The sequence below is a fragment of the Ruditapes philippinarum genome, unplaced genomic scaffold (genome assembly GCF_026571515.1).
Source record: "Ruditapes philippinarum isolate M1 unplaced genomic scaffold, ASM2657151v2 ctg2173_1_1_1_1, whole genome shotgun sequence".
Lineage (NCBI taxonomy): Eukaryota > Metazoa > Mollusca > Bivalvia > Venerida > Veneridae > Ruditapes > Ruditapes philippinarum.
In genome coordinates, this window is record NW_026856084.1 from 19,534 (window position 1) to 43,310 (window position 23,777).

The following is a 23,777-nucleotide window of genomic DNA, read 5'->3' on the forward strand; positions in this document are numbered from 1 at the left end:
TTTAAAAGGAGTCAATATCATCACAAAACACTTTGTCTGTTCTTCCATTCTGCACAAAAAAAAACAACATTAAATGAGAGAAAACATTAAATTATATTCCAATGCCTGTCAATAAAAAAATGATATAAAATTCCATATTAATAAATATTTTTCATATGTTTTCTTTTTCTTCAATTTATTTCCTAAGGCCTAAAATTTATCACTTTTAACCAACAATAAGTAGTTGATCTTCAAACTGATAGAATGGAACTTCCAAGTTCAGAGGTGCGGGGCCTTTCCTGATTCTTCCTGCAGCGTCGTAGTGGGATCCGTGGCATGGACAATAGTAACCGCCGAAGTCACCTGCATCAGCTACTGGCACACACCCTGAAATGTAAGAAAAATTCTGTTTGTATATCCCTAAATCTGATGAAATTGTGTCATTATTAATCCCTGCTTTGAGTTTCAAATAGTTTATCTGAAGTTTAAAAAGGGATTTCACTATTAAAGAACAGAGTAATAGAGCTACAAATGGTACAACAGTATAGTGCACAGTCAGATTTCTGTCCTAAGGGTATCGGTTCATGGGCAGGCATCGAGCAACGGATAATACAAATGTCATGTCAGAAATCATTTCTTGCATAAAGTCTACCACACTTGAAATGTTTAATTTCAACAAACTAATTTTTCAATACAAAAACACATTCAAGAGCTTAGTCTTTGTTTAATGAGAGAAAAAAAACTACAGTGTAGAATATGATAAAATATCAGGAACCACAAAATCAATTGTCCATATTGCCCAGGTTGTCCCACAGCCTTATGGACAAGTAGAAATTTTCAAGAATTTACTATATTAATATCCTATGGACAGCTTTAGAAATGCTTCAGAAAATAACAGGCAAGTAAGTCAAAATCAGATTTTGCTGCCCCTGACCATCATTTTAGTTAATTAAATAATTAACAAGTAAGATGGCATTCAAACTGCCATATGTTCAAATTCAACAGTTTCTAACAGGACAATAAGATTACAACAAAATGACTCTGATAGACACATATACATTGTATTTTACTTTATTTCATGGAAAGTTGTTAAAATGGGTATTATTTCCAAAACCAAAGGGTTATATATGTAGCAGTATGCTATACATCTTTTTTACCCAGTTGATTGATAATTTTCAGAGGGCTGCTCCAAGATTTCACTATAGCTCCCTTACAGGTGTCATTGCAAATAAATTTGAACAACCTTATTAAAATGAAGTTTAGCTAAAATTCCTAAATAGTTATCCTGCAAATGTGCAACTCAAAGATATCCTCCGAATTATTTCTTTCCCTAATGACCCAGGGTATGTTCACTGAAAAATACAACTCAATAAAAAGAAAATATTTGTATCAGAAGTTACTATATTATAAATTTGTTTGTTTGAATGCCTTTTTTTTAAATTTAAAACTGAGTAAAACCACAGACCTTCTGTAAGATAGCTAGATAGCTTCCTTACATGTACATGAAAGAATCCGAAGTCCCTCCACAGAAGTGAGGGGGTACGTGATTTAGTCAGTGACCTTCACCACTTGGCTACTGAGACTCCTCTTATTAACTTATATAAATATACAACAAATATTTAACATGAATTCCTTACCTAAATGAGTGCATATTCCAAGACAGACCAGCCATTTAGGATCTTGTACCCGGTCACTATCATGCTGGGGGTCCCTCAGTTCTGCCAGATTTACATTTTGTTCTGTCTCAATTTCTTCCGATGTACGATGTCTTACAAACAATGGCTTTCCACGCCACTTAAATACCATATTTTTACCTTCCGGTATTTCAGATAAATTTATTTCTACCTTGGACAAGGCTAAAACATCCTTGGTAGTTGCTAAACTAGTTACCACCCTCTCCACTATAGTTTTTCCCATATAGATGCCTCCCAGCGCTCCAGCTATAATGTACAAATAATTAAAATATTCAAACTTTATTTTGGTTGTAAAAACAATTTATCAATTTCAATCCACTGTAACATTTACATCTTTGTTATCAAAATAAAGTAGACACTTAGCTTTGATGCAGTTTCCAAAACCAAAATGCATTAATAAACAGAATGGTAAAAATACTCTCTTAGTACTCCATGAAACCCCCATGGCCCACAAAATAAACAGCTACAGCAAAATTTGCTGCCAATAATCCTTCATAATAATCATTACTAACAAGAGAGTTAACCTATTATATGACAAATCTTCCATGAGTATTAAACAATTCATGAACAGCACTGACTCACACTTTGTTACATAAGGTACATAATATAATATCTTATAAAGCATGAAACATCAATAAAAGTAATATCCTTTCATTATGCAAACAACCTTTCATTAGATTTTTTTTCAAATAATGTTTATGAAATTCAATGTGAATTATGCTTTGCAATGACATTTGTTTTCAGAAAAAGTTGCAAGGTAAGGCTGGCATTTTGTAGTTCTACTACCAAAGTTCATAAATCCTCATTCACATGAAAGAACTCCCATTTGAATACAAACTTGGGGCAAATTACTTTCGTCTGTAACTGATTAAATTACAATTACTCCTTTTTTTTTATTACAATTACATTGGATTACTCTAATTTTTCCCAGGTTACTGATTGAATTACATAACTGTTTATTACACAGATAATCAAGATTACTTCTGATTACTTCCTATTTTCTCTTTATATTTTGAAAAGGAAAAGGAAGCTTCTTCTTAGTTTTAAGTTCACAATACATACTTATTATATGTAAAAACTGAGGCCTACATGTAGCTGTTTCTCAATCTGTCTACTGTATTTGGAACTTGGGGGAAAAAAGTTTATGCAAATTTAATATTTACTGCACATTCAATGCATGAAAGAATGTATCACACTAATGTACTAATAGTAATACAAAGCAAACTTTTTTCACCTAAATTTCGTTTATGCGCATACAACTTCATGTACAGATGTAGAACTTAGGAAATATGCTGATGAGCTACACATGTAGTCAATTCTTTTTTTAATATATCATTAATTTATAATTATACACACTAAAGTATTGTGTACATTTGTTCATAATCAATTTACAAATTTAAACAGGTTATTACTTATAATCCTTTAACCTCTACAAATACTTTATGCATATATTTAACATAGTTAATATAAAAGAATTTCAAATTGAATGTCCTAAAAAAATAGGTATAAATTAACTTACAGCACTAAAATCACTTTTTCAAATAATATGCAATAATGACATAAGCCTTGGTTCATTTGCGAAGATAACAAAAATATTAAGAAAATTGTACCTCCAGCCATTACATATGAGAAGGTACGAGAGGGTGTTTCACTTCTGTTGACATCATGTTTGTCAATATTTCCCTTCTTTCTGTACACGTCATAGTCTGGAAATTTGACGTCAGTGTGTGAGAACCTCACTTGGCATGGACCTGTTAGCAATATAGCAAAAATATATACTGTGTGGGAGAACCTCACTTGGCATGGACCTGTTAGCAATATAGCAAAAATTTATACTTTCTTCTAAGTAAACTTACTCCGGATTTGAAAATATTTTGGGTTCTCCCAGCTAATCTGGGGATATAAACAAAAGAAAGATATTTTAAGTTTTTTCTTTCAGTTGCCATGGCAACCAGAGTTCTGCTTGGAATTAAATTCTTTGAACAATTTTTGAAGTTGACTACCAAAGGATAGAGCACTGTGCAGAACATCAGAACCATAAGTTTCATTACGATTTGGAATTTGACATTTCGGAAAAACGGTTCAAAAATTGTAATTATGTATCTGATTATTATGTTTCAAATGAAAAATACTGCAGTTTACATGGATTTGAGAGGTAGGAGGGTTGTAGAGTGGGTGAGGGGTGGGTGGGGCCGGGGGGTAGTGACCAATCAATGGGCCAAACACCTATGTACTAGACCTGGTTATGTTCAAATCACAGATTGTAGTGTAGTGGACAAACCAGCTCTCAAACCTCTAAGCATTCAGGAGGTCTTTTAGTGTAAATAAAAATATATCTTTATAAAAATTCTTTACATATATGTACACTTTAATCACTTTTTAACATTTCTGTAAAATTTAACTGAATTTCAACATTTAAAACAGCTCTATTTCAATCCTGGAAAAGCATGACCCTCTTCTGTAAAACTGACATGGCCTTTTAAAATAAAGAACCTAAAAGAATCTCTAAAATTCTACTGTTTAGTTAAGTCAATGAAGTGATTGTCATATGACTATCACTTGACATTGAAGTACCTGCTTTAAGATTTTTTTTGTTTCTTATTTTCACTTTCAAAATTAGTTAATGGTGAATCTACAGGACTTTCAAAGGTAAAAGTCCTTGGCTTGGCTTGCCCGGCTATAGACTACACGTGTATATTTAGAAAATCAAATAAAAAAACAATTAAAAAATATACAGAATTCTATACGTATCAATGAAATTTTCAGTGTCAGTTCTAGTTAGGCGCCGCCATGTAACTCAATGATAAAAGGTGGTGTATTCCGATAACGGAACAAATCTCAACTTTTCGGATTAATAAAAATCACAGGATTTGAAAAATGGGGGATTTTTATCGAAAAGTGAGAATTTATTACATTTGTTGATTTTTTTCCTTCTTTCTCTATGTAAAATTTTCCCCCTGCCTTTGAAAAAATAGGGGGGAATTCTCAAAAATATGGGTGAATCCCCCCTCCTAGAATAGACACTGAAATCGTCAAGTGTTCCGAGTGAAAACGTAAGCAGGTACATATAATACCGAATGACACCTTTAAAACGGAAAAATGAAAGGATTTTTTACTGATTTCCTCGTTCATAGGCTTTGCCTAATTTCATAAGTCATATTAGCAATTTGTATGAAATTACACTAAGTAATAAAATATGTAATGTCTGTAACAGATCGATTTTTCATTAACTTTCAAAAAAAATATAATTTGTTTACTTTCCACAACGCTTTATTTCATGGAGGCATCCATTTTGATTACCTTGCCAAGTGCATTATATAAGAAGTGATTTGATTGGCTCTTATCATTATAATAAACGAATCGATTTTTAGATTATCTTTATGAATAACCAATCAATTCTTTGTTTATTGTCTGGAAGCAAATAAATAACCGAAACTTGTCATTGATTGTTAGTTCGGTGCTGTACCGTCTAGGTCAGTACAACAAGGCTCAAGCCTTGACTTTAAATAAAGACTTCGGTCTTACAGTAAACACTTTTAAGTGTTAATTTAAATCGACTGTATCTATCAATTTATTCATAAAGCTGTACTAATCATAAATAAGATTTAAATTTACTTGAAACTTATTTAATAAACTTTCATTATATGATATTATAAAAACAATTGGGACTTGATTAAAAGATTGTTGTTTATTTAAATTAACTTAGTTGTTACTTGAATCCCAACAACAAACCCACAGAGTACATGTTCCTTATTACGGCCAAATTGTGATCGCTATATGTCCGAACGAATCTCATTTAAAACTGCCACTATTACATGTCAATATCCTTTCCTATGCATTGTTTTCATTTTACAGCAGCAGAATTATCTGACAGACACTTAAATTTTATGCACACAAATTGATGACAACATAGGGACTTCTAGTAAAAAATAAACAGCTCATGAATGAAAGGTTTGAGAATAGGGTGGGTGTGAGATTAGGTACTTATACGATACATTTACCTTGAAGTTCTATTAAACTCATTAAAAATAAAATTGTCTTATAAATTTTCAAAAAAGGCTTCCTTTGCAAGGCAAATTACTTATTAAATAACGGTTTTGCAATAAGACATTGAAATAATAAGAAATTCCCAGAATTTACCTCCTATTTCAACAAAAGCAGCGATGCCAGAACTTGGTAAAGTATGTTTCTTCGTAGGAAGGAATACATTACGTTTATATAAGTGTTTCTTTAAAATAACGGGTGCTGCTGAAGTCTTAGTACAATTTACAATCTGTGAAACTGCGGTAACACCCGCTGATTTCGGTATTGAAATCATTTTATTTTTCACAAACGTCCTACGACGGAAGAAGGTCAATTACTTGCGGCAAATGTCGTAAAAAATGTCATTTATGTAATATGCTGTTTGAGGAATAATTTAAAGTAGAGATATGTTTCTGGTGCTCTATTTATACTTTTGTATAAATAAGATCAATAAATGTTATATATAAAATAATTGGCGGCACATTTTTTGGGTCGTTAGAGGCGTTTCGTTCACAGAACTATTCGAACCAAATTTCAGAACAGCTACGTCATTTCGCCGATTTGACCAATTTCATAAGTTCAGCGTCTCATAATCAGAGGTACTTAAATTATTAAATTTAAAAGACACTTTAGGATTTCTTTTAATGTGTAAGACATTTATAAATGATCGGCATTTTTTAAATAAAAAAAAATAACTAAAACTGTAACAGAATTCGGATTGTCTTGCTATTTGTCAAAATCTTAAAATAGCATTTTTTCCAAAGTCTAGAGTACAAACTGGTATATCTTACTGAGAAATTACTAGATAGACCTGTTTATATGTTTCATATGAATGTGTTACTAGATTAATGTAAATTGGCTTGCAACTAAGTCAGAATCAAAGATATTCAAGAAAATGTTAATTTGTTATCTGATGCTCAGACCTACATGCCAGACGTTGAAAGACAAACATGGGCATGCGAAATACTAGAAACTGTTTTTATTTGTCCATTTGAAAAATGGGTCGCATTATGGGAATGCTCCAGTCGGGTGGGCGCCGTCCACTTTTGTTCGGAGCAAACATATGTATCTCCTACTAGTCTCAATATTTGGATTGCAAGGCCAACCAGTTTTACAATCTGATATATAATAGAAGCCAGTCTTTTAAAAGGGCGACGGACATATATAATATAAAAAAAAGACCTAAAGCGCACAATTTGTTGGGCTTATCTCCTACACCTATGGAGGGATTTCAATTAAACTTCAAAAATGTTCACCACTATGAGAAGCTGTGTCAGGCAAATGCACTAGGTCTCTAGGTCAAAAGTCAAGGTCACATTTAAAGGTCATTAAAAAATGCTTGTCCGGAGCTTAATTCTCTACATGCATGGAGAGATTCTGGTTTCGATATCACTTGGCACAAATGTTCACCATTGTGAGGCAGAGTGTTGCATTCTAAATTCAGGTCCCTGCAACAAAGGTCAAGGTTACACATAGAGGTCAAAGTTCAGATAAAGATATGAAGTTGTGTATATATAGCCACAGTATAGGGACCATTTAGACATCATTTATTGATGGATTGTAATACAAATGGTAAATATCATGACTACAGGTGTGACATGGTGTAATTTAGGTTATTATTTGCAAGGTCAAGGCCGCAAAAGATTATTAAATATCCAGATATTGTCCAGAGTGTATCTCCTACATTCATGGAGGAATATAAAGGTTACTTTACAGAATTGTTCACCACCAAGAAACGTGATGCCCCCTGCATGAACCAGGTCTGTAAGTCAAAGCCTCAAAGGTCAAGGTCACTTTGACCTCTTTGAAAAATGCTTGCCAGCAGCAAAACTTTAAAATGCATTGAGGGATTTTAATGTAACTGGGCACAAATTTTCATCATGGTGAGGCTGAGTGTCACACATAAAATTCAGGTCCCTGCAACATAGGTCACACATAGAGGTAAAATTTCAGGCGAAAATATGTTGAGGGACCAACTTCCTTGCCACACTTCTTAACCCCCCATCTCCATCTCAACCTTTTGTGATGCCAGACGGGCGTATTTTGTGACTATGTCATTCTTGTTAAATTTGTATACCTAGAGATTGTATATTATGTATCTCTTTTATCTAAGAGTTGCAGAAGATGAATTATTTGTATTTTGCTAGGGCAAAAAGTATACTTTAGGCAAGAGATATAGAATTAGGTAATATGTCATATAAAACCTTGGATGTTTTCTATGCTAAATGTCTGCCAAATAACAATTGTTAAATATAATGTTGATTAATTACACAATATAACAATGAATTATGCTGTTTTACTATGTAAAAAGTTTTTACTTCCAAGTCTAGAACATTGTACATGTATATTACTGGTATTGCATATGTATTATGGGCCGGTGGCCTTCCTAGGCAAAATAAAAGGTTGTATAGTGAAACCTCTTATAAAAAGAACATTCTACAAGACATTAATTTTGTAAAACCCCTATTTTGAGGATAGTATCAGTACAATCATGTATCTTGTCATCATACACTGGAGTTCTTATAGACCACCCAGTGTAGTCTACATTTTGCCCATTGGGTCAAAAATAAATACAAGTGCGATAGAACATATCGAGTGTTTCAATGCTTAAATATGTAGAGTGTAGGATTCTAGTTACAGAAGTAAATGCTTGATAATACTGCAAACTATTCTGCAAAATCAAGTTGTGATTCCTTAGTCTGTCTAGCTCAAACCTGTCAAACCAGAGTGTCACAAGACAAACTTGAAATTTCCAGTCCCATGGATGCTTTCAAACAAATTCAAGCAACTACTGACCATTAGACATTTTCAGTTCCCTCCCTGGAGAAATTGCATTGCCCTGTGTCCTTTACTGCTGAAAAAACATCATACTAAAAGAAAATGGTTTATCCAAAGCTCAAAACACTTAAGATTTAGAGATTCTTCAAAAGAATAGTTTTAGAAGTGGCTAGATAGTTCAACTGGTAAAACTGCAGATTACTATTTCAAGGATAATCTTAACAATGATGAGGTATGATGTATATAGTATACCAGTTAACTGCTGTGTATTCCAGGTGATGAACTGAAACTTGATGAATATGGATTAATGTATTTCAATTCAGTATAATGAAGGAATCATGAGAAGTTCACTACAACAAGCAAGTATCCACTGTGCATTATTTGTTGCAACTCATTTTGTCAACAAGGTATGTATAGTTTTACAATACATGTTTGTTTGAGATTTTTAGTTTTTCACAATACAGTCAATCCTGTATATAATAGTTTGACATATTTGTAAGTAAATAACTTGATACCATTGGACTTGATACCTTTGGACTTGAAACCTTTGGACTTGATACCTTTGGACTTGATATCTTTGGACTTGATGTCTTTGGACTTGATACCTTTGGACTTGATATCTTTGGACTTGATACCTTTGGACTTGATACTAGGGCTGGGGCGAGTATCCGAGTACTCGGATAACCACGAATCAAAGTAAAAATTTGAGTTTGAATATCCGTAAGCCCAGAGATCGTGGATCGCGATCTTATTTGTTTATATACATTCACTGTTTCCCACACTCTAAAAGTAGAGAAAAATACGATTTGAGTATAAATTATGACAAGTTTACCTAAATACAATTTGCCGGTTAAAGACCATGTACCATAATGCTGAGCTAGGAAGTAATTGTTTTCAAGAAAAGAAAACAAAAATACTCACCCAAAGAATAAAAAGATAAACCTATTTTATATTTGCATACATGTTTAATGTTTAGTTTTTTTATGAAACATGTTTTAGAACTAATGTACATGTTTTTATGGGTGTCTTGATAACAAAAGATTTGTGGTTCGATTTGTGAATCGTAAGTGCTGAATCGCGGTTCGGATCGGATCGTCACTTACCCGACGATCCACACCCCTACTTGATACCTTTGGACTTGATGTCTTTGGACTTGAAACCTTTGGACTTGATACCTTTGGACTTGATATCTTTGGACTTGATACCTTTGGACTTGAAACCTTTGGACTTGATGTCTTAGGACTTGAAACCTTTGGACTTGATATCTTTGGACTTGATGTCTTTTGACTTGAAACCTTTGGACTTGATACCTTTGGACTTGAAACCTTTGGACTTGATACCTTTGGACTTGATACCTTTGGACTTGATGTCTTAGGACTTGAAACCTTTGGACTTGATACCTTTGGACTTGAAACCTTTGGACTTGATACCTTTGGACTTGATACCTTTGGACTTATTACCTTTGGACTTGATACCTTTGGACTTGTTACCTTTGGACTTGATACCTCTGGACTTGATACCTTTGGACTTATTACCTTTGGACTTGATTCCTTTGGACTTGATACCTTTGGACTTTATACCTTTGGACTTTAAACCTTCGGACTTGATACCTTTGGACTTATTACCTTGGAACTTATTACCATTGAACTTGATACCTTAGGACTTATTACCTTTGAACGCGATACCTTTGTACTTATTACCTTTGAACTTGATCCCTTTGGACTTGATACCTTTGAACTTGATATATTTGGACTTATTACCTTTGAACTTGATACCTTTGGACTTATTACCTCTGGACTTGATACCTTTGGACTTATTACCTTTGGACTTGATACCTTTGGACTTATTACCTTTGGACTTGATACCTCTGGACTTGATACCTTTGGACTTATTACCTTTGGACTTGATTCCTTTGGACTTGATACCTTTGGACTTTATACCTTTGGACTTTAAACCTTCGGACTTGATACCTTTGGACTTATTACCTTGGAACTTATTACCATTGAACTTGATACCTTAGGACTTATTACCTTTGAACGCGATACCTTTGTACTTATTACCTTTGAACTTGATCCCTTTGGACTTGATACCTTTGAACTTGATATATTTGGACTTATTACCTTTGAACTTGATACCTTTGGACTTATTACCTTTGAACTTGATACTTTTGAACTTATTACCTTTGGACTTGATACCTTTTGACTTAATACCTTTGGACTTATTGTCTTGGACTCTGTATCTTTGAAAAGAAAATAATTTGATACCTGTAGAAGAAGACATCTTTGGAAGAAAAAGACTTGATATCTTTGGACTTCATATCTTTAGACTTTACATCATCTTTGAAAGGAAATAATTTGTTACCTTCAGAAGAAAATATTAACTTTGGGAGAAAAGGACTTGGTATCTTTTAGGCTTAATATCTTTGAGAGAGGACAACATAATATCTTATGAAGATAAAATTTAATGGTATTGCTGTTATGATATCAAGCTTAAGGATTCTATTTTTACTGAAGTTTTTAGTTTTTCAACATAAAAATCTGCATGGATAATGTATATTTATCTTGGAAGTCAATAATTACTCATTATTTATGGTACATGTACCTTTTCCTGAGCAGCTAAACTTTAAGGCTTTCTTTCGATTTTATTAAAATGTGTTAAAATCATGCAATGCTTATTATGATTTCAGTATGTATTGTCTGTGTTGAAGTTCCAATTTCCAACCATCTTTCAAGGGTATGTCAACTTTAATACATTCATTTATTCTTTATCGTTTTGGAACCAAAAGTGATTAGCCTTTGCCAGTATAGAGCCAAGCCAGCCTTCACAGATTGAAAAATATGAGAACAATGTGGTTATTATCTTTCTGAATAACCAATGCCATTGTAGAAACAAGTTTTGAGAGAAGCTAATCAAATAACATGCTGTATATCAAGCAAAAAACCTGATATTGTATTAAATTTAAGTTTTTGTATATCCTTAAAAATCATTGCAGATATGGTTATGTAAAACAAATATGATATGGGCCTTTAACTTATTTCAGATGGCAGACTCTGGTAGGATTCCTAATGTTGAGTTTGTTGGTATCAACAAGGCATCTACCAACACTTCTTGACAATACAGACAGGTAAGGCTAAATAAAAGATTAATTGTTATTCCTGTATGTAATAAATTCCTTAATCTTTATTGTATGTGATAGAAATTATACATGTAGTTTATACAAGCAAACACATATGTATCTGACAGCAAATGCACATCCAGGATCCAAAAGCCTCAATACATAAAATTTGAAATTCTTACAAGTATCAGTAGATGTGCATAAAATAGAAAAATTTGCTAAAGGTGTAAGGAAATATATGCTGAGCTAATCAAATTTTTATTGTGTTTTTTAGCCTTATTTGTGTCAAAATTGTTGCTGTCATTACTTTTTCATTTCTTGGTCATATTGCACAATAAAAATGACAATTCTAGAAAAAAGTTAGCAAAATTTAATGATAATTATGAAATTTTGCTCATAAGTTATTAGTTCAGACTTACATCAAATGGTACACAAATGATCAAATCTAAAAAAAAAAAAAATTCCAGCAGAGCTCTGTCATGTCAATAAATTGAAGTTGAGTTCCTTTAAGATTACACAATTTTTGAAAAAATTTTTATAAGAATTACCATGACTCTCGTGGCATACTATGACAAGATATGAGTATCTAAATGCAATAAAGATTATACTCAATGTATATTTAAGAAATAATATTGGTTTGATCGGTGTTTATCGGCTATTTAACACCGGTTAGGACTTTTGATGCGTAGGAATTGACCACGAAGGCCATAGGCCTGAGTGGTTAATTTTTTCGCATCAAAATGACAAAATCAGTGTTAAATAGCCGATAAACACCACTCAGACTGATATTATTTGGATTCTAACAAGATAAAATAAGGAAGATCACTTACTGTGCCGATTTTCGTAAAACGCTGTTCGATTTCGCACCCTACTGTTGCTAAGATATAGAAATTATAAAACAAGAAAAATAATAAAAAAAAGTTATTTTATCAAGTTTTCAACAATAACAACTTATGTCTCATACTGGATTGTATTGTGACTACGTCAGAGTTTGTTTAATCATTCTTGTATGTTTGAAATGACGTCATTCTGATGAATGAGTTGATGTATACTTAGGATGACGTCATTACGTTGCTTACGTTAGAATCATTGTTGTACATTAACATTAAGGTTAATCTTTTTTTTAAATCTCACTAGATCTTTTTCACCTTTCAGATATGACATTGCCAACTGGTTACCAGGGATGATGTTCTTTGTGAGCTCAATTTATTCTGGGTCCAAAGCTTTAGCTGCCTTGGTAAGTTATAATAAAAATAGTCGCCTTTGTTTAATACATGTACTGTATATTCATTGCATGTTGTTGGTAAAGATTACATTACAATATAATATTTGTTCTCACTTGGATTTGTTGCAACAACATAATATTTGTTCTCAGTTGAGTGCACTCCTATCTTCATAACTATCATTCTTCATAACTATCATAACTAAAATTGGGTCACAACCATGTTTCTTCATATGACACTAGTACTGGTTGGTTCCAGGAACGAATTCGAAAGTGATTAATATAAGTTGCAAGAACTTGTTTCGCAATCGAGCTAAAATAAGTATGTTTAAACCAATTATAATTGAACATCTGATCATTGTGTCAGGGAATTGATTCTTTGATCCAGTGGTCTGGAACATTGTTACTTTGTAAGCTTGTGGTTACGATTTCCAATCCCAGCCAAGATTGGATGTTTATTTCTGATGCATTACCATCTTTCTGTTACAAACTAAAATTGTTGGTAAGAGAGATAGAATTACTTACATAAATAAAATGATGTCAATTATTATATCGTGAAGCGTCAATATTTTATCATTTCAGTCCATTCCAGTGTTCCTGTCTCTACACAACCTAGTTACGGTGATACTATGTACAGCTCAGCTTGCCGTATATAGACAGGTAAATGACACATCTTTAAGGTTTTGATTGTTGGTCATGTACCAAGACCCATAACTCTATTTTAGATTTTCACAGATTTATTCCCCCTTTGTGAATTTAATAAGTAATCTCTTAACACTTTTATCAAGTTTTGTGTGGCTATGACATACTTTATGTTTAAATTACAACATTTTGGCTAAATTAATTGAATATTAATGTTATTACTTAAATTGTTTGACATAGTTAATGGTACTCTTTACTTTTTCTAAAATACTTTTTACATTATAAACCTTCACAAGACAGATAATTTAGTATTTGTTTGAGACAATATTGATATAAAGTAAGCTAATTATGAAAATGAATTGTTTAAAGTCTTGAACTGATAACTGTCTTTACTTGTCACAATTCTAGTATTAAGGTGACGTCACCCATTTAAAAATATCAAAAGAAGATTATATATAGGTTTCCCCTTCTTTTAAAACTGTATTTATATACATGTACTTAAGATTTATTTTTTTAATTTGCCTATATGTAGAAGCATCCAGGGTCATTGTTCATAAGATATGCTTAAAAATTGCCACGTGGTTCATAACTGTCCTTGTGTGAATGAAAAGCATTAAAATTAAAGAAGGAAAAAAGGTCCCCTTGAACTCAGACTGCTGTTTTGTTTATGTAGGTTTAATGCTACTATTTCAGTTGACAAGTATCTACAGTTACACAATGTTGATGATACTGGTTGTATCATCAATTTTAATAGGGGCCACTGACCCAGACTACCACATGGATGGCTATTTCTGGACCTGTGTTCATATTTTAACAACAGGTAAAAATGATACACGTAATATTTTACTCTTAAGGTAGAACATACATCTACTTTATTAATAGGTGATGCAAATTTGGCCATTATTTTAAGTATTAATTACTCATTTGGAAAGTTGCAAGGTATTTTTTTTTATTTTTTGTAACTAACCTAAGAATAGAAAAGCTTTGGAATAACATCTTTTTTCAAGTAATTGGTTATTCTTCAATATATATACTAAAGTATTTACTATACTTTGTTCATTGATGATCTTTGTGAATAGTAATAGAGAAGAAAATATCTGTAAGCAGCTTATTAGGAACCCCTGTAAGATTTATACAGTAGAATGCTACAATAGCTCTCTTGTTATAGTTTTCATTTTCATAGTGTTAACATGCTAGCTGACATAAATGTATTATACAATGTTTAGTGACATAATTAGCTCCACGTTGTGATGAAAAAAGTGGTGGCATGGCCAAGTGGGCAATATAAATTTACCAATTCCTAATGTTTTGTTTATATGAATATGAAAGAAATGAATTTACCAAACATTTATTTTTTTTTTAATTGATTATATCAATTTTGTAATGTTAAAGTTAAGTATAGATATGTCAAACATGTAATATATTTACAGGTGGATATGGTGTTTATTCAAAGATTTCTCGAGGAAGATTAAAATTAAGGTATGATAATAAGAGATTAATACACGGCAGAGTAGGGCCGGAAGGTGATAATCGGCCCGCAAAATGAATAATGGCCCGAGGGCATTATTCATTTCAGGGCCGATTATCACATTCTAGCACAACTATGACGTGTATTAATGTCTTTAATACACTTGGTAGATCTAATAGTAGCATTTTTCTAAAAAAAATACTTTGAGGTTTCTTTCGTTGAAATTCCTGTCTGCATTTCTACTGTACAGTACAGTAGCTTCTTCAAAGTGTTTAACTTTGTGTGTTCAAAGTACACTACTGTAAAATATAGAAGCAAGTTTCATTTTTTTCGGAATGAATTTGTCTTATTATTTCTTTAAATTTCAATAGTAGATCTAATAAAACTGTGTTTGTACGTAATACGCTTAAGCTCTCATAATAAAATCAAGCGATTCGTGCTTAAAACCTACTTTCACTTTTATAGTTAACTACTTGATGACGTAAAACATGACATCATTGTTTGAGTTTGTGCACGTGTACATGTTCAGCGGGCTGATAACTAGTTCTCGGACCGGGCCACAAACTGATAACAGGTCACATGACACTCATAATCAGTTGAAATCATAGGCGATTTTGTTACTATATATAGTAACAGGTGTATTAATATTATATATTCAAGTCACCTCTCCCTCCTTTGTAAACCAGAATAAAAAGTAAACTAAATATACTACTATTTTAAGTACCAATTTGTTTGCTATTAAATGAATCTAAGGAGTGAGGGTTGTTGTGGTGGTTGTGGGTTAGTGTGAAAAGTTACAGGATCTTATATGGAAAGAAATTTATGTAGCAGTTAAGCGTATACAAAATCTATTAAAGCTTTATTTCTTATATTTCAGTGCTCATGAAAAGATGTATTGTAACTATTTATACAGGTGAGTTAATGTGATATATTATTTTTCTACCATAAATCTCTATATCGTTTTTTATTTTACAACAAACGTTTTGGGGCGTCCGTGGCCGAGTGGTTAAGGTAGTTGACTTCAAACCACTTGCCCCTCACTGCTGTTGGTTCGAATCCCAGCAGAGACTTTGGATTCTTTCTTGTGAGGAAGCTATCTAGCTACCTTACGGAACGTCAGTGGTTCTACTCAGGGGCCCGTTTGTGCCTGAAATAATGCACGGAAGGGCACATGAGGTCTTTCTCCACCAGTAAAGCTGGAACGTCGCGATATGACCTATACTGTGTCGATGTGGCGTAAAACCCAAAAGAAAACAACAACAAAAAACAACAAACGTTTATATGCAGCCATATGACTGGTAAAAAATATTTTAAACAGCAAAATGAGATTTCTTTATAGATTGACAGCAGCTATGTATATTAAACAATGTAAATATCACAATTAACCAATGAAAAGACTGCGCAACCTTGCTGTTTATTGTTGATCACTGAGTTCAGTCCTGCTAGGAACTATAATAAATTCTGTCATGTGAGGAACCTATCCAGCTATCTTACAGAATGCTTAGTTCTTATGACTGAAATAATGCACTAGAAGGAAAATGAGATTGTCCTCCTTTCGACAGCTGAAAAGTCGCCATGCATTTACATTTAAACCCACCTAAACTGTTGGCTTAATACACATAGAAATGACATTATTGCTTATAAATACCACTGGGTAAATCGTGTGTATTTGTTTTCTTTTTCAGTGTGATAGTTTTAGCTCCTTCCAGCTATTTTCTAGGTATGTGCTTGATTTATTATTATAATTAAAATTATAGCGTGCAAGATTAGGTGTTAATAAAAAGTTTAAGAAATAAAGATGAGACTATGTTATGTTACAAGCAACACAAGAACTGATTTGAAAATTGAGACAAATACCTTGAATTAACTGGACTATTTTTACAAATGAGTGGTGTATTGATATAAATAACTAGTTAAAGTTGTTATTCTAACCCTGGTGTTGGTTTGAAGTTTGTATTACCCAAAGTTTGCCAAAATCATCTTGCCTGTTTCGGCATCATATGACCTAAATGTGTTTGTGCCCCTTAAACCAAACAGACAAACAGTTATCCTATTTACAAGTCTTTTATCATTGATTGACCTTTTCGAAAACCTAGCTAAACACCGTTTTCCGGTACGTTACGTATTTAACTCCGGGGAATTACACCAAATAAAGTACATAACACAATTACATGATATTTCTATTTTTCTATCATTATTTTACAGTTTAAGGTGAAAAAAACTGATGTGTTTGAAAATTATCAATATTCCTTTAATATCTATTGCAAATTTTTCCAAAACAAAAAAAGGTTTATATAATAAAAATCAATAAAATTAAAACATTCGTAGTGGCATCTTCCATAATAAATAAAGATATTTTCTGCGTAAACTTGTGTATTTACTTTATTTTTTGTATAGAATTATTCATACAATGATATTTAATTATTTTCTTACAGAGAATTAACTGTTTAATTTCACTTTAATTAAAAAAAAGGCCAAAAACATAGAGTTCGTTATTACACTCCAATTAGGTGAATTCCCCAGAGCTATGTACAGAAAGTACCGAAAAACGGCATTTAGCTAGGTTTTCGAATTCGTGAATTTATCAAGCTGCAATCATTTTGATAGGTACTTTTAGCAGAAAGTTTTTTTTTAGAGTGTGTATGGTAAGTAGATAAATACTCTTCAGGTCTTGATATATTTTATTTCAGGGGATGCTGTACAAGCTGGGAGATATCCATATTTATACTTCTCCAAATTTTATGTTGGTTGTATCATGAGGTATGTAATATGTTCTGTTATAGTTGCACACTAATGAAGGACCTATTATGGCTGAAGTTATTTGCATAAAATGATAAGAGTTCTCGGCTTAAGTGGCTGGAACAAATTACCATAATAGCTATAGTTTTTGCTGTGTCGAATATTGCTATTATGATTGAAGCCTTTGGTTATATTGCCTAAAAGTTTTTTTTCTAAAATGCTGAAGCTTGATGATAAAATATTCTGAAATACTACATGTTAAAGCGAAAAGTTTTTATAGTAAATGTTCTTTAATGTTCATTTGTAAACCATATATTATTTCTGTATATTTCTGTATACATGTATATTGCATTTGTTTCAGTGGTGTGTTTGGTGTTTTTCTCGCCCTCAGTAATATAAAACTCGTGGAAAGTAATATAGATAAGGGAGAAATGGCAAAAATAACAGGAATATGTAAAGTAAGTACTTGTATATTATAACCCTGAACCTGTTGTAACCAGAAATGTTTAGTCTTTGCCACCACTATCAAGTCAGGCCAGCCAGCCTGCACTTCTGCAGTAACAGTTTTCTCAGCAACTACTTATCACAGCCTCTTGATATTTAGCATTCAGCATTGACATTTGGTTCAATACCGTGGGATTCGATTTCAGGTCTGTCGCTCATCCACTTCCTCTTTATCGACTTAGTTAAATTTTTCGGCATTAATGGTCAATGGTAGGAAATTTTCGTAACAGTTTTCTCAGCAACTACTTATCACAGCCTTTTGATATTTGGAGTACAGCATTAACTAGTGGTCCCATACCGTGGAATTCAATTTCAGATGTGTCTGTCATCCACTTCCTGTTTACCGACTTAGTTAAATTTTCGACATTAACGGTCAATGGTAAACATTTTATGTAACATCACATCCTCATGATATTTGGTATACAAATGCAGCCCGGCCTTTTCTGTCTTTGACCCATTTTTTAAATAATTGATATTGAAATCCCTTAAACTTTGAATGAACTGTTCAAAATTCAAAGCTAAACTTCTCCAATATACAAATTAAGCAGGTTATTCAACTTGTAGGCTGATTTGTTTATTTCACAAGTACATGTATGGTGAATTTATGTAATGGACTTGTACTGCTTTGAAACTGTTTGGAACTGTGCATTGTGAGTTGGAGATGATTCAGCATGATGATAATCAAACAGCTAAAAGTATAGAGCCTTTGCAATGTGCACAGATCTGGCTTACAAAGTCTTTGACAATGACAAGGGATTGTCAAAATAATGAATGTAAGAAAAAGTTAGTTCCTTGAAATTTCAAATGGTATGTTTACAAGCCGAGTTTTGTTCTTGCAATGGAAATGTGTATAAAAAAATTGTGTTTAATATACTGCTTATTATTTTAATATTTCAATAGCAAACGGGATGGATAATAGTTTATGGTTAAAGCATATGTTAATGATGTAGAAAACCATTAAATTAAACATGTAATTAAAATTTTGGATAAGGGGAGATCCCTTGGAAGTAATAAAAACAACAAAAATACATAAAAATTGCAGACTCCATTTGATCTAGTCTGTTCATGACGGATAATGAAAGGAAAACCCCTCTAACAATGTCTTAAGCAGTACTGTAAAATCATTATTATTTGTGGGACACGAATTTTTGTGGTTTTCGTGGGTAGGTCAATCCACGAATTTAAGATCCGATGAAATTTTATCCGGACAAATACTTCTTGCCATGTCTCTATTTTGTACATTAAAATCATTTCGGCACTTTTCTGCCAATTTTTGTGTAATGAATGCCCAGACGCAAGGATTAAATTTACTGACAAGTGATGTGTGATACGGAAAGATATGTACATGTGTTCAGTAAAATGCGCGGCAATTAAGTGTAAGATTACTTTGCATTAGGTTATTTATTTGATTTTTTTACAAGAAATTGAAAATCCACAAATTTAAGAGCCCACGAAAATGCCTGATTTGATAAAACCACGAAATTTCATACCCATGTATATAAGTGAATTCGCAGTATTCAGTCTTCAACTTTAAATGTACTAGAAATAAGAATAATGAACTTTTTTCATTTCAGTTGGTGGCATCCGTGACCTCATTAATTTTCTTCAAGTCAACATTCGCAGGCTCACATTTATTATGGTATTGTTATTTATAAATTTCATCATCTGTATGAATATATTAAGTTCTTGACTCTGGTGTCCACTTGGCTAAGTGCCATTGACTTCAAAGTTGCCCTTTAACACCTGTTGTTTTATATTTTGTTGGTGTTACTTTCAAGCATGTTTGTTGAGGGTGCTAGCCAATGATTATTATGAGAGGAAGGGTTATCTGGTGCTTTTTTTCCTCCACAATAAAAGCTAACAAAATAAGCAGTAGAGGATGAAAAGAAATAGTAAAACTATAAGGAGAGATTAAAACCGATTTTTATTTAGTTCAAATATATATGTATTAAATTATTTACATGCGCTGGAATATGATAACTTTATGCTTTTTGAACCACTAAAGGAGTTCTTGTTGGGAAGCTTACCAGTATTGGGGTCATATGAGGAAACATGTTCGTCACCTTGGTAGTTCTCAAACTTATGATCCCTGGGTAAAAACACACACCACTACTAGGGCTTCAATTGTATACAACTTCTTTTAATTATTATAGTCTTGTACTACTACATGTATTGAAATTTTCTCCGGTCGAAATAACTTAGTATACTTAAAATTATTTATAGATTTTATTTGTTTTCCTACATGTACATACCTGGCAAATTATGATTTCAGGATATGTGTTAACCATTTAGCAGCCATAGTTTGTGAAGATTCAACCAATGTTGAGGAGTCACCTGTTTTGGCCACAGCTTCTGTGTCAAGTTCATCCAATCCACAACATTTAACACAACAAAATTCTTTGACAAGAGATTATATTAAAGTGACAGTCCAGTGATCTTCTTTCCTCCAAGAGTAGAGAGTATTTTATTGGTAACGTCTAGTCGTATGACATTTGAAACAAGTGTTAAATTCAACGTTCTGATTGGTTTAAATATTAAGATCTGAGAGGAATTATTATTTTAGATAGATCAACAATAAGGCTGTGTTTATAGGTTATATATTATATTAATATATCTCAATGACAATCTCTAACTCCATTGTTAAACAAGCAATAATTGAAATATCATATTTGAGAATAGAATTGTTCTATAGTATTATATACATGTCCTAACTACTCTAAAGAGAAGATTTTTACAGCGCAACAGAGTTTAAGAATTTCAGCAAAAAATGTGTGAAATGTTATGAAGTCTTAGAGATAAGTGTAATATTTACTTTAACCTGTTAACCAATCCCTTTTGTTATTTTTTTTTTTTTTAAATATTTTATCTTAGTGGTTATTTTAGACAGTCATCCCTGATTTACAGAATACTTCAATGACTTTTATTATTGACACAAAGCTTTTTATTGCCTGTCACCTGCATGGAGAAATTTTGTCTTGCTAAAGGATTGAACAAACAACCCTTTAATTACTTATTCTTTTATAAGGATAAGCCTGTTTCTGCATTCAAAAAATGTACTACTTGCATAGCATAATTATGAATTAATTTGATAAAACTTGTTTTCATCAGTATTAAAGCACTCTTACAAACTTCGGCACTTTAATGCATGTACATGTTTCAATAGGCGATGAAATTGGTGTATTCTAATAAAATAGTCAAATTGCACAATCTGTGTAGTAGCAGCACGCCAATTCATGTTAATTTTCATGAAAATTTTGGAAGTTTGTTTAAAAGTAAAATATTGTGAGGTGAACAAATAAACCAATTTACATATTGCAATCAGCACTTACAATCCAAGAAAAGATACCAAAAAGTGGTCAACATATGCAAAAACAGCCCTTACTGCGTTAGTAACAAAGTAAAAATATGGTGATAAAATACTACAAAATCAGTCTAAAACTGCACATAACATGTAATATATAACTTGGATCTTGGATGTTTTACCTTTCTTAAAATTTGTGTACATTTTTCTAAATATTGATTTTCTTGAAAAATTTTGGCTCGTCTGGAGGAGTGCTTGCAGCTTTAATGTTACTTAATAATATTTAAATATTTATACCATGCTTCACATTATATTTTGATTTAACAGGGACAACCTTTTAATTTTTCACATGCATAGGAAATTTCTTCCTAAAAAGGATTTTAGCATCTATAAGCCTTGCATAAATTACAGTATGCCATTATATTTTTTTTGCCACCTGAAATCCGTATTGTGTTGTTGATATTGTATTGTTTTATAATTCACATACATGTATATAGTATGTAAAACATTATTTAACTAATATTGACAGATTTGAACAGATTTCTACAGATTTCTAAGTCATTGAATAGTTTGACCAACTGAAATTTTTAAATATGCATTTGTGTATTAAATTTACATATGCATTTTCTCTAAATGCTACAAAGAAAATGTTATTGTTGTACATAATTTATGTACATATTTATTTATTGTTATTTGATGGAAGATTATAGAAACTATGCCTCTAAGGCTTTTGTATTTGTGTATTTATTTGTAAAATGACACATTTTATAGAACAATGTGTGGCGGCGATTTTTACATTGATAGTCTTGATTTTTCTTAAAACATCACCTTTACTGAAGATGGAAAAAAGAAAAATATTTCGTATGGGTACATATTCAGGGTCTCCAGTATTCAATATACTACTTTTCTGTAGCTAGTTTTGGTGGGGGTGTTGATTTCTATTAACTGCTCCTCATTTTTTGTTGCTGTTGTTTTTCATCTCTAAAATAATCCAAATACTCTCTTTCATCATGATAATTATAAAGATATGTTTTTGAATGATATATGAGCCGCTTCACGACAAAACCAACATAATGGGTTTGCGACCAGCATGGATCCAGAACGGCCTGCGCATTCGCGCAGTCTGATCAGGATCCATGCTGTTCGCTATCAGTTTCTCTACTTGTTATAGTTTGTAAGCCAACAGCATGGATCCTGATCAGACTGCGCAGGCTGGTCTGGATCCATGCTGGTCGCAAACCCATTGTGTTGGTTTTGTCGTGACGCGGCTCATACATGTCATATTATTATTTAACAGATCACCGCAACATATCATATCTCATAGTTTTGTGCTAATAATAATGGCTAAATTATTTCACTAAGTTTGATAAGAGGGTCACTTTACAGAGTGAAGGCTTCATTTTTGTGCCACTTTTATAACAATAGTGCTTTCATATTTTATCTTTACTATCACTCTGTTATGATATTTACTGATTGAGATTTAATAAACTTTAAAACTTCCCAGACTTTTCTGTATAGTTTTTAATGAACTTAGTCTTCATGTATAATAATTGTTTTATTTCACCAAGGTAACAAGTACATAAATACATGTGATGATTTCAATGAAATCTGGAAATTAACAGAATAAATACAAGTATTCCTTAGAGATATTCTAACAAATTGTTACCAACACCATTTATTTCTGGACAAATTCTACCCTCAAAGTGTAGACTTGACCTCTGTCACCTCTGTGTGCAGACTTGACTTGACCTCTTTCACCTCTGTGTGCAGACTTGACATCTGTCACCTCTGTGTGCAGACTTGACCTCTGTCACCTCTGTGTGCAGGCTTGACCTCTGTCACCTCTGTGTGCAGACTTGACCTCTGTCACCTCTGTGTGCAGACTTGACCTCTGTGACCTCTGTGTGCAGACTTGACCTCTGTCACCTCTGTGTGCAGACTTGACCTCTGTCACCTCCTGCCTGAATTGTCATGTGAGGAAGTTATCCAGCTAGCTCAAAGGCCGGTGGTTCTATTGGAGTGCTTGCTTCTGCCTCAAATTATGCTAGAACAGCTACCAGAGTTCTTCATCAGTTAAACTGAAAAGTCATCACATGACCTTCATAGTGTTGTTGTGACTTTTAATGCCAAATAATCACTTTGGTATGAAATTTGGTGTAAAATATGGGATATAACAACAATAAAACAGGTAAAAACTGGTGGAATGCCTTGTTGATTTAAGGTATTACCATCCTAATGCATTACCTCCGCTTTGAAGAGTATTCAAATAGGCTAGAACTACTGTTAACTACATTGAAAATGAGGGCCGTGGG

The 23,777-nt window shown here is 32.6% G+C and overlaps 3 protein-coding genes across 4 annotated transcripts; 1 reads left to right on the forward strand and 2 right to left on the reverse strand.

Annotated features, from left to right (window-relative positions):
* Positions 1–178: 178 nt before the first annotated feature.
* LOC132745336 (cytochrome b-c1 complex subunit Rieske, mitochondrial-like) lies at positions 179–6,047 on the reverse strand. Its single transcript, XM_060734230.1, has 4 exons — positions 5,814–6,047; positions 3,284–3,424; positions 1,617–1,919; positions 179–366 (listed from the first exon to the last, which is right to left on the reverse strand). The coding sequence occupies exons 1-4, from the start codon at positions 5,989–5,991 to the stop codon at positions 206–208; spliced, it is 783 nt and encodes a 260-aa protein (XP_060590213.1). The 5' UTR covers positions 5,992–6,047; the 3' UTR covers positions 179–205.
* A 115-nt stretch (positions 6,048–6,162) lies between these two features.
* Positions 6,163–22,965, forward strand: LOC132745335 (transmembrane protein 241-like). 2 transcript variants are annotated; one of them, XM_060734228.1, is made up of 14 exons: positions 6,163–6,295; positions 8,750–8,881; positions 11,161–11,207; positions 11,515–11,598; positions 12,745–12,826; positions 13,394–13,471; positions 14,147–14,273; positions 14,884–14,932; positions 15,799–15,834; positions 16,607–16,641; positions 17,612–17,681; positions 18,022–18,118; positions 19,739–19,803; positions 20,437–22,965. In XM_060734228.1, the coding sequence occupies exons 2-14, from the start codon at positions 8,813–8,815 to the stop codon at positions 20,597–20,599; spliced, it is 1,002 nt and encodes a 333-aa protein (XP_060590211.1). In that variant the 5' UTR covers positions 6,163–6,295; positions 8,750–8,812; the 3' UTR covers positions 20,600–22,965. The 2 variants fall into 2 exon arrangements, with proteins under 2 accessions (XP_060590211.1, XP_060590212.1); XM_060734229.1 differs by having other exon boundaries at positions 6,192–6,344.
* On the reverse strand, positions 9,231–11,057 carry LOC132745339 (uncharacterized). Its single transcript, XM_060734234.1, has 4 exons — positions 11,054–11,057; positions 10,535–10,713; positions 9,578–10,039; positions 9,231–9,257 (listed from the first exon to the last, which is right to left on the reverse strand). Exons 1-4 carry the CDS (start codon positions 11,055–11,057, stop codon positions 9,231–9,233), a joined length of 672 nt encoding a protein of 223 aa, XP_060590217.1.
* Positions 22,966–23,777: the final 812 nt, after the last annotated feature.